The sequence below is a fragment of the Streptopelia decaocto genome (genome assembly GCF_964273445.1).
Source record: "Streptopelia decaocto genome assembly, chromosome: 22".
Lineage (NCBI taxonomy): Eukaryota > Metazoa > Chordata > Aves > Columbiformes > Columbidae > Streptopelia > Streptopelia decaocto.
The window spans coordinates 590,650-602,281 of NC_138677.1; the positions used below are offsets into that span (position 1 = coordinate 590,650).

General features: G+C 52.5%; 1 protein-coding gene across 1 annotated transcript; it reads right to left on the bottom strand.

The window, feature by feature from the left end:
- Window positions 1-6,752: 6,752 nt before the first annotated feature.
- On the bottom strand, window positions 6,753-7,685 carry LOC309449022 (olfactory receptor 14J1-like; the record flags this gene model as incomplete). The annotated part of the gene is made up of 1 exon (XM_082070933.1): window positions 6,753-7,685. The coding sequence occupies one exon, from the start codon at window positions 7,683-7,685 to the stop codon at window positions 6,753-6,755; it is 933 nt and encodes a 310-aa protein (XP_081927059.1).
- Between the last annotated feature and the right edge of the window lie 3,947 nt (window positions 7,686-11,632).

Here is an 11,632-nt window from a genome sequence, read left to right on the forward strand (position 1 = left end):
GAAGGCAGATCCTGTCCCTCACACATTGCTCAGGGCTCTTCCTGGGGCAGGGGATGTGGGCTGTGTGGTGTGAGTGAAGGACAATGGGGTGACAGTTCCCAGCCTTCCTGGGGCTGTGCAGGAGGCCATGAGGTGCCCCAGTGACTGAGGACAACACGTCTCCTCACAGGCCTTGGTGGCAGAGGTGATGGCCATAGCCAAGGGGACAGAGACTTGGGTTCTCTTGGTGACATCCAGCCTTGCCAGTGCCCTTTGCCATCTCCACCACAGGTTGTTCTACACTGTCCCACAGCTGCTTCAGTTTCCCTGCAGGCTGTAGAGATCCATCTCGCTTCCTCCCCTTGCTCTCACCCTGGTATTTCCATACATTGACTGATGTGTCTCCACTCTTGTGCTCTGTTCCTGGAAACACAAGAAGATGGATCTATCTCATGGTCCTTCTGGATGTTTTCTTTTACCACAGCACTGCCCTTTGGGTGACATTTCTTCCTCCTCATGTCCAGTCTCCATGTTCCAGGCTCGCTCTGTGTGTCAGTGTTTCTGCTGTAGAGAGGGGGACCCTGAAAACTACTGACCTGTCAGCCTCTTACCTGTGCCTGGGAAGATCATGGCACAGATCCTCCTAGAAGCTGTGCTAAGGCACAAGGAGGATAGGGAGGTGATTTCAGACAGCCAGCACGGCTTCACCAAGGGCAAGTCCTCCCTGAGTAACCGAGTGGCCTTCTACAATGGAGTAACTACATCATTGGACAAAGGAGGGTCTATGGATGTCATCTATCTGAACTTTTGTAAAGCCTTTGACATGGTCCCTCACAACATCCTCTCTCTGGAGAGATACGGATTTGACGGCTGGACTGTTTGGTGGGTGAGGAACTGTCTCAATGGTCGCACCCATTGTTCAAGTGGTGTTCAATGGCACAATGTCTGGATGGCCACTGGTGACAAGTGGTGTCCCTCAGGGGTCCATAATGGGATCAGTACTGTTTAATATCTTCATCAATGACATAGTGGGATCACGTGCACCCTCAGCAAGTTTGCACATGATGCCAAACTGAGTGGTGTTGTTGACACACTTGAGGGAGAGAAGGCCATCCAGAGGGACCTGGATAAGCTCAAGGTGTGAACCCATGTGAATCTCCTGAGTTTCAAGAAGGCCAAACTCAAGGTCCTACACCTGGGTTGGGGCAACCCCAGGTAACAGTACAGCCTGGGGGATGAAGGGATTGAGAGCAGCCATGACAAGAAAGACTTGGGGATACTGGTGGGTGAAAGACTGGACTGGAGCCAGCAATGTGTGCTTGCAGCACAGAAGGCCAAACATATCTTGGGCTGCATCCAAAGGAGCATGACCAGCAGGTCAAGGGAGGGGATTCTGCCCCTCTGCTCCACTCTGGTGAGACCCCACCTGGAGTCCTGCATCCAGCTCTGGAGCCCCCACTTCAGGAAAGACATGGACCTGTTGGAGAGGGTCCAGAGCAGGGTCACCAAGATGATCAGAGGGATGGAACTGCTCTGCTGGGAGGACAGGCTGGGAGAGTTGTGGATGGTAAGCCTGGAGAAGAGAAGGCTGCAGGGACACCTTATTGCGGCCTTTCTGTACTTAAAAGAGACCAATAAGCAAGATGGGGACAGACTTCATAGCAGGGCCTGTTGTGATAGAACAAGGGGTGATGGTTTTGAACTAGAAGACGGGAGGTTCAGGCCAGACATGTGGAAGACATTTTTTACAATGTGGGTGATTAAACATGACCACTGGTTGCCCCAAGAGGTGGTGGATGCCCTGTCCCTGGAGACATCCCAGCCCAGGCTGGATGGGACTCTAAACAACCTGAGCTGGTTGATGTCCCTGCTCATGGCGGGTGGTTGGACTAGATGACCTTTGAAGCTCCCTTCCAACACTCTCTAGGATTCTATGATTCCTACCTCCAACAAAAGCTCCACAGTCTGGGAAATAACCCTTCAAGCATGGAGTCATAGAATCATAGAATCATTTGAGTTGGAAGAGACCAATAAGATCATTGAGTCCAACCATAACTCTAGCACTAAATCATGTCCCTAAGAACCTCATCTATACATATTTTGGATACCTCCAGGTGTCTAAACCACTCAACCACATCCCTGGGCAGCCTGTTCCGCTGCTTCACAAACTGTTTCATAAAGACATGTTTCCTAATATCAATTCTGAACCTTCTTTGGCAGAAGCAAGGCCATTTCCTCTCATCCTATCACTTGCTACTCAGGAGAAGACCAACACCCTCCATGCAACAACCTCTTTTCAGATAGCTGTAGAGAGCAAAAAGATCTCCCCTCCAGCCAGTTCTTTACCCATCGCAGATACACCATCCAGCCATGAGCTGCAGCTTCTCCAGGAGATGTTGTGGGATACGGTGTCAAAGGCCTTACTGAAGTCTAAGGACACAACACCCACAGCCTGTGTCGTGGATTCACTCCCCATGACAGACTTGCTCTCATCTGCTCAGCCGGTCACCTTGTCATAGAAGGAGATCAGGCTGCTCAAGCAGGACCTGCCTTTCACAAAGCCATGCTGATTGGGCCCGATTGCTCGTCTCGTGTGTGTGACCTCACAGTCCTTTCCCAGCCATGTTTATGCTGCAGAGGCAGAAGTGACCTCACAGTCCCCTCCACAGCCATTGGTTCCTACTGGACTATGAGCTCGTGAGACACAAGTGACCACATGACATCGTGCCCACCATCACCCTCCTTGTGGTCCAGTGTGTGAGCAGATCAAACTAAGCTGGTTGCATCAAATTTATCCAATAGATTTCCTATCAAGGGTTTGAGTGGAGAAACGTTCCACAGAGGAGCTGCTGTATTTACACTGGGGCATTTTATATCTCTGCTTCTGACTCTGATTTTTTCTTCTTCTTCCTCTGTCTATTCTGACGTGAAAGAGCTCTCCAAGGAAAAGATTCATGGAGTCCTACAATAGCACAGGTTGGAAGAGACCCCTGAACACCATCTCTTTCCCACTGACATTTATGGCACCCCAAGGAATAGCTGAAGGCATTTGTGCTCACTTGGATTCATCTCACCACATACACACAATGGACAGGCACATGACGTGTATGTTTACAGCTCATCTGCACAATGAAAACATGGACTTGTGACCTAATATTTCATAGAATCATAAAATCATAGAATGTCACGAGTTGGGAGGGACCCACAAGGATCATCAAGTCCAACTTCTGTCCCTGCACAGGACACCCCACAGGTCACAGCATGTGTCTGAGGACGTTGTCCAGTCGCTTCTTGAACCCTGTCAGGCTTGGGGCCGTGACACCTCCCTGGGGAGCCTGTTCAGTGTCCAGCGCCTCTGGGTGAAGAACATTTTATTAATGTCCCACCGAAACCTCCCCTGGCACATCTTCTGCCATTCCCTTGGGTTCTGTCATTGGTCACCAGAAGGAAGAGATCAGTACCTTCCCCTCCTTCTCCCCTTGTGAAGAAGCTGTTGCCACCATGAGGTCTCCTTTGAGTCTTTTCCTCAGCTCTGATGCTGAGAAACCCCTTGGTTGGCTTTCTGAAGCAGAAAGAAGAAGCCATGACCCCCAGGCAATGGGAAGGGGGATCCTGTCCCTCACACGCAGCTCAGGGCTCTTCCTGGGACCGTGGGATGTGGGTGTGCAAGGCCCAGGGAAGGACAACACTGGGACAACAACTTCCAGCTTCCCCATGGGGCTGCAAGGAGGCAGCGAGGCCCCAGTGCCATGAGGACAACATGTCTTCTCCTGGGCCTCAGTGGCAGAGACAACTGCCATGGCCAAGGGGACAGAGACCTGGGTTCTGTGGGTCCCTTCCAGCCATCTCCATCCCAACCTGTTCTACACGGTCCTACCCCTTCCCCTCTTTCCCTGCAGGCTGCAGACACCCATCTCGCTTCCCCACCTGCTCTCAACCCAGCATTTCTGCACCTTCACTGCTGTGTCTGCACCCTCACTGGCTGCTCTTTGGAACACAAACCATGGGCTGATCCAGCTCCCTCTGGGTGAGCTCTTGCCCCACAGCACTGCCCTTCCAGTGACATTTTTCCCTCCTGATATCCAGTCTGCACCTTCCAAATTGCACTTTGTGATATTTTTTTCCCTCTTCTGCTTTTTCCCACTATCAAGGAAAGCTCAGCCATCTCAGAAACTGCCCTTCATGCAGGGAACCCAACCCATTAGGTTTCTTGTGGTCTTTTAGCAGACTGGAGAGAAGTCACCTCACCATGATCTCCTAAATCCCATGACTTTTGCTGGCCTTTCAGCTTCTCTGACAGATACGACCATGTTCCTGCTGCTGTCCCGTCATGTTCTCAGGTGGGATGGACATGACATCCCATCTCCAAGGCCATTTCCTGGGTAGGGCCTGTGGGCACTTTGGCAGAGGTTCTTTCCCAGCTATGTCCCTGCTGCTGGGCTGTCACCTCCAGAGACAGAACTGACCTCACTGTCCCCTTCACAGCCACATGATTCTGACTGGATTATGAGTGTCTGAGACACAACTGACCTCCTAATACCACACTCGTCCATCCCCTTCCTCAGCACCCCGGACCTGACCAAGACTGAAGTGTGTTCTACATCATCCTACACCTGCCCCTCTTTCCCACAGGCTGTAGACACCCATCTCGCTTCCTCACCTTGTTCAAATTTGTCAAATATATTTCCTATTAACACTGTGAGTGAAAAGCGCTCCTCACTGGAACTCCTGTACTTCCGTTAACACCTTCCATATCTCCTCTTCTGCCTTTCTTTCTTTTTTTTTTTTTCCTATTCTTCTACCTATTCTCTCTCCAGAAACCTCTCCAAGGCAAAAATTCATTCAAATCACAGAATAACTCAGGTTTGCAGAGAGCCCTCGTCTCACTCATCTTGTCTCACTCTCCTGCTCAGGGCAGGGTGAACCAGGTGAGGTTGCTCAAGGCCTCCTCCCAGGTTTGCATCTCTCTCAAAGGCACTGAAAGCGCTCTCTGTTACATCATAGAAGGGGAGAATAAAGACATTCACCAGTGTTGTCCAAGTGCTGGTCACTGAGAGATGACACCAGTAACTGGCTGCACGGAGGACTTTGTACCATGCCTTGTACACAACATGCCTTTCTTTGTCCTTTCCATTTGGGTTCAGCAATTCCTTGCTTGTCCTCCACATTCCTGGACATGGCTGCAGGAGGACGTGTCCCAACACTTACCCAGGATGGGAGGAAGGGTGGCCAGCCTGTAGTTACCCCAGTTCTTGTTTGTGCTCTTCTTGAAGATGGCTTTGAGGTCTGAGTTTTCTAACGAGCCCAGAAGAATTCTGGTTTCTATGGCACTTTTGAGAGCACAATCCAGAATCAGGTGCAAGGGTGAGGTAGGAGACTGGAGCACTTGCAATGAGCCTGTCCAAGGCAGCTGAGATGAATCTCAGGGGGCCTGTGGAGTTTGCTCCTGGAGTCACACACAGAAATGTCAGGGTTTCATCAAGCATCCACAAGTGACCTGGCCTCATGGACTCCTTATGCACCCAGGGATGTTCAGAGACAGAGCCTGTGCCTTTTACACACAGAGGCAGGAGTCACAGTGTCCCTCTGGCCTCCTGTTGCCATTCAAAGGGATGGGATGTACCTCAGCCCTGTGGTGTGTCACATGCTCTGCACTCACCTGAGATGTCCCACATCATAAGGAATGGACACAGGGACCTCAGTTCAAGGAAGAAGATCCCAGTGGGTGGTTTCCCATGGGCTGTTACTCCCAACGTGAAGTGAACCTCGAGAAACTGTCTGTCCCACAGGCTTTTCTGGAACCTCCAGGAATAGCTGATCGAATTTTTCCTCACTCAGGTTCATGTCACCTCACATACATGATGTGCGTGCTCACATCTAATCTGAACAGTGCAAACATGGAATTCTGACCTACTCATTCAGGGTCCCTCCATGGAGGGAAGAGCAACCTCTGTGAGCTGGGGAGATGATAGGGAAGGGCTGGAAATGGTGGTTGTGAGGGGCCAGTCCGTGATGATTGACCTGAGGCTCCTTCTATGGGGTGTCCAGTGCACAGGGGCACAGCCCAGCCCCTGCTCTGCTGGTCCTGCAGGTCTCTGGCAGGAGGTTTGGCTGTGAGAGGACACTGATGTGTGCCAGCCCCACACACACACACTGTTCAGCTGTACCCTGGTGTTTGAATCTGTGGGACACTTTTGTACTCATATGCTTGAAGATATAAACCATCATGTACTGCCCATAGGAGATCACCTTTCTATCTGGAAAGGCTGTTGTGAGGTCAGCTCTGTCACAGCTGTTCCCATTGCCTGTCCCTGCCTGCGCTCACAGGACTGACACACAGCAGGACGGTGACCAAGCTGCCAGAGCACTCAGGCCTTGCACCAACACAAGGGATGAGAAGGAGAGTGTGGAGTGGAACCAGAACAGCTCTGGAAGAACAAGCGCTGCTGCTCCCTGGCAGTGCTGCCATACTGGACACGTTTCCCCTCCTCCCATCACAGGAACTGTCCCTGCAGCTGCAGAAAGGCCTTGGAGTTACGATGTCAGTAGAAAAAAGTTGTGGAAGGTCCTTTTATTTTACTTAAACACAGAGATCACGAATTCGTCACTGACACAGCCACTCAGTGAGAAAAGAAAAGCAGGCAGTGAATTACAAAGGGAATTAAAATATTTTCATAATAAAAAAACACAAGGAGAAACAAAAAATACTGCACACAGGATGAAACTGCAATGAGTTAGACTATAACTCTTATGTAGAAGAAGTTAGAGACAGTTTATAGCTTCAGAAGAAATCCAGTCATCTGTTTCCTCAGGGCATCCTTGAGCTCCTGGTTCCTCATGCTGTAGATGAGGGGGTTCACTGCTGGAGGCACCACTGAGTACAGAAAGGACAAAACCAGGTCCAGGGATGGGGAGAAGATGGAGGGGGGCTTCAGGTGGGCAAACATGGCAGTGCTGACAAACAGGGAGACCACGGCCAGGTGAGGAAGACACGTGGAAAAGGCTTTGTGCCGACCCTGCTCAGAGGGGATCCTCAGCACGGCCCTGAAGATCTGCACATAGGACAGCATGATGAAAACAAAACAGCCAAAAGTGAAAGAAAAGCTAACTACAAGAAACCCAGCTTCCCTGAGGTAGGAGTGTGAGCAGGAGAGCTTGAGGATCTGGGGGATTTCACAGAAGAACTGGTCCAGGGCATTGCCCTTGCACAGGGGCATTGAAAATGTATTGGCTGTATGCAGCAGAGAATGGAGGAAAGCAATGCCCCAGGCAGCTGCTGCCATGTGGACACAAGCTCTGCTGCCCAGGATGGTCCCGTAGTGCAGGGGTGTGCAGATGGCAACGTAACGGTCGTAGGACATGATGGTGAGGAGACAATACTCTGCTACTACCAAGAAGGTAAAGAGAAAGAGCTGTGCAACACATCCTGCATAGGAGATGTTCCTGGTGTCCCAGAAGGAATTGGCCATGGATTTGGGGACAGTGGTGGAGATGCAGCCCAAGTCAATGAGGGCGAGGTTGAGCAGGAAGAAGTACATGGGGGTGTGGAGGTGCTGGTCCCAGGCTATGGTGGTGATGATGAGGCTGTTGCCCAGGAGGGCAGCCAGGTAGATGCCCAGGAAGAGCCAGAAGTGCAAGAGCTGCAGCTCCCGTGTGTCTGTGAACGCCAGGAGGAGGAACTGGGTGATGGAGCTGCTGTTGGACATTTGCTGCCTCTGGTCATTACTGTGGAAACAGGAGAGCACGTTGACAAATCAGGACAGAGTTCTCCCAGAAAATCTCTTCCCCCCCTCAACCAACATCCCTCTTCTACTCCCACCTGTGCCACCGCATACAGAAATGCAAATTGTTCTCTCCTTTTTGGCAGCCCCTGTGGTCATCTCCCTGGCTGGAGCGTTGGTTTGTGCTTTCTGACTGCACTGTGAGGATCAGGGCCTCTTCCTGTGGGCTCCCAAGGAGTCAAGCCTGCCCTACAGCACCGGGACCTGGGAAAGGGGGGGAGTTCTTGTGTTTATACATAATCATAATCTACTTATATCATAATTCACAATATCATGCCAGGGAAGCACTGGGGTGACCTAAAGCTGTTCTGACTGGGACAGAATGGGCTCATTCCCCAGCCCCACACATCGCACATCCCAGAGCCCCACAGGGCATGATGGGCTTAGGGAATTTGCTCCCACAGAGACATCTGCATGGCAGGACCTGCAGCATCAGTATCTGATCTTCAGCTGAAAGCCCAGCTGCAGAGAGTTTGAGGGAAGAACACAGGCAGCGGAGCCACTGAGTGGACAAGGAGACATGGCCCAGCGCTCCTGCTGAGAGAGAACAGGGAGACACGGACAGGCCCTCAGGAGCTTCTCCTTCTTGGAAGCTGGGCTGCCAAGGAAGTGCCTCAGCTCAAGACACCACAGACTTGAGGACAGAAGCTGTGCTGGGTGGGAGAGGAGCCTGGCAGCACTGCTAAGGGGTAGACATCAACACTGCAGGGGATGGCAGGGAGGTGCCCAAGTTCTCCCTGTGATGGCACTTTTGGCAGAAGGTCCCTCTCTCCCCCTGCCCAGGTCTCCACTGCCTGGAGCTGTCCCTGCCGGGAGCTGTTTCTCTGTCCCCATGTCTCCTCCCCATCACTGCTCTCAGTGTCAGTCTGTCCCACCCACTGTGTGCTCAGCTCTTCCCTGCACAAACCTGCTGGCAGCTCAGCACTGCCCAGGAACATCTCTATGTGTGTGCGGATTCTGCTGAGAACATCACACCAGCCCTAAAGGGGCTGGAAAGATGTTGCTGCTCTGTGAGCCAGAGAGCGTTGAATTGTGCTCTCAGAGAAAAATAAATATTCAGAGTTTCAGCACTTCCTCCGTAACTGCAAGACATATTTCCATCTTACCTTTCCTGGCCAGCCAGCCAAGAGTAGAGGACAAAAGGCAATAATTGCCTCCTCTTCAGATAATCCCTCCCTTGTTGTCCCTCTTGGAATGTCCCTAGGGGTGAGTTGTCAGCAACTCTGATCCACACAGCACCCTCTCAAAGGCAGAAGGACCCTGTCCTGCCTGGGATCACTCCTTCCCCCCACAGCTTCTCCCCTCCTTGTTGCTGGGATCTCCCTGGGCAGGCTGAGCGCTGACCCTGGCAGGCGGCAGAGTCCCTGCCTGGCACAGCCCTGGGGTGCAGGGACCCTGCTCTACAGGACAGCCCTGGACACCCCTGGGTGCTCACCCAGCTTCACAGTGTTCAACATGGCCTGACAAGAGCCCCGTCCTTACAGATCCCACCAGCTGTGCCTGTGCCAGTTTCAGGAGATGCCTCCAGGAGCTGCAGCTGCACTGCCCTGCACCAGAGACTTACCATGGCAAGGGCTGCAAAGGTTTCTCCTCCAGTGAGCTCTCAGCCATCCTCCGAGTCCTGACCACCTTTAATCTCTCTCTGCCTTGCTCGTATCCTGAGATCCCCAGGCAGAGCCCTCAGCCCTGCTGCGTGTGCAGAGGAGCTGCTCCTGGGCAGAGCTGTCTCTCTGCAGCGCTGCCGCTGCCATGAGCTCCCTGTGTCCCAGGAGCCCAGCCCAGCTCAGCAGCACAGGAGCAGCCCAAGGCGCTTTAATGACCCCTCTGGTGGGTTTGCAGCTGAGTCCATGGACCTCAGACCCTGGAGGAAGTTGATGAAACCTCTCAAGAAGTCCAAGTCAGAATCAAACTCCAAAGTTTCTTGTAATGTTAATGGGTCCCACTGAAGGACACTACTGAGCAACTTTCCCCAGCGCCAGTTAGAGCAGAAAACTGGAGGCAGTGATGACAGATCAGGAAAAGCAAAGTAAAGGTCTCTCTAATGCTGAGTAAACCTGGATGTGTTTCATTAATCAAAGGGCAATGCCCTGACCCCCAGCCCTGGGAAGGCAGATCCTGTCCCTCCCACGTTGCCCAGGGCCCTTCCTGGGACAGTGTGATGTGGGGCTGTGCAAGGCCAAGGGCAGGACTATGGTCCCACACCTCCCAGGTTCCTGGCTGGGGACAAGGAGGCCATGAGGCCCCTGTGCTGGAAGGACAAGGTGTCTCCTCACAGGCATCAGAGGTGCAGACAACAGCCACAGCCAAGGGGAGAAGGAGCTCATGTCTGGTGGGGCTTTCAGCCTCTTTACATCCCTTGATCATCCCCACGACAGCCTGTCCTGTGCTGTGGCATCCCCTGCACCTCTTTCCCTGCAGGCTGGAGACATCCCCCCTGCTGCCCCACCTTGCTCTTGTCTGAGCATCTTCTTTCCTTTGCTGAGCTCTCTCCATCCTCCCCAGCTGTTCCTTGAAGCACAAAGCCTTGGGCTGATGCAGACTCCCTCTGCTGACCTGCTCCACCACAGCACTGCCCTTCCACTCACATTCCTTTCTGCTCATGTCCAGCCTGGACCTCCCCAGCTGCACTTTGGGCCATTATTTCTTTCTCATGCTCTTTCCCACTATGGAGAAACCTCCACCACCTCTGAAACCGCCCTTCAAGCACTCTCAGGCTACTCCTGCACTGCTGCAGCCTCCCCAGCGCTGCTGGGCCAAAGCAGCCCAGGTCCCTCAGCACCCCACACCATGTGCACAAGGTGCTGAACCTGCCTTGGCACAGCCCTGCACTCTCCAGTTCCTCCCTGCTTCTCCAAACTGGGAAGCCGCACACTGGCACACACCCGTGTGTGTGGGTCACACCAGTGCTGAACCGAATGGGATGAGAACTGCAGGTGTCTGGGTCCCACGCTCCTCCTCACGCAGCCCCGTGTAGAGCTGCCTTGTTCATGGTGAGCGTGGACCATGGGCTGGTGTGGGGACCTTGTAGGGCCCAAGCCCTTCCTCTCAGGGTCAGTGCTCAGCATGTAAGGTCCTGGTTTGTCCTGATCGATGGGGTTGTTCTCCTGCCCCGATACAGAACTGGTCACTGATTCACTGTCTCACTGGTCATGAAGAGGAATTAGATGAGGCCTCCTTCAGACAAATGAAAGAAGCCTCATGTTTCCAGGATGTGTCCTCGTGACAGACCTAAGATATCCCAATATCTGCAAGGTACCAGCCATCCAGGAGGGTTTGGAGCTCATTGACAACATCTTCCTGACATCGGTGTCTGAGGAGTCAGTGAGGTGAGGTGCCCTGTGGGACTTCACACTTACAAACCACAAAGAGTTGGTCAGGATGGAACAGTCAGGGATGGGAAAGTGGAGCTGAGGCTCCTGGGAGATGAGAACAAGGCCAAGAGCAGGATTTCAGGAGAGCAGGATTTGGCCTACTGAGGGACCTGCTTGGGTCCTATGGGATATGACCTTGGTGTCTGCAGTGCTTTTCTCTCACATCTCCTCCCTCCTCTCTCCCCCCCGCTGTTGTGCAGCGTTTTTTACCCTTTCTCAAATACAATATCCCAGAGGTGCTGCCAGCATCACTGAGTGTCTCAGATTTGGCAAGGAGTCCATCTTGGAGCAGCTGAAATCTGCTCTGTCTGACGTCGATCAAACTCCTGTTGTCTTCTCAGAGAGGTGTCAACTGTAGCATACCCACCCTCATGACCAGTTCCAAGACTTTGCCATGTAAACACAATATAGGGTAACAATGTTTTGGGTGTTACAATCTACTTGATCATGGAGAAGAAATGGAAAAGGTCTTCTGTCGGCAACTCAAGGAACTCGCCAGTC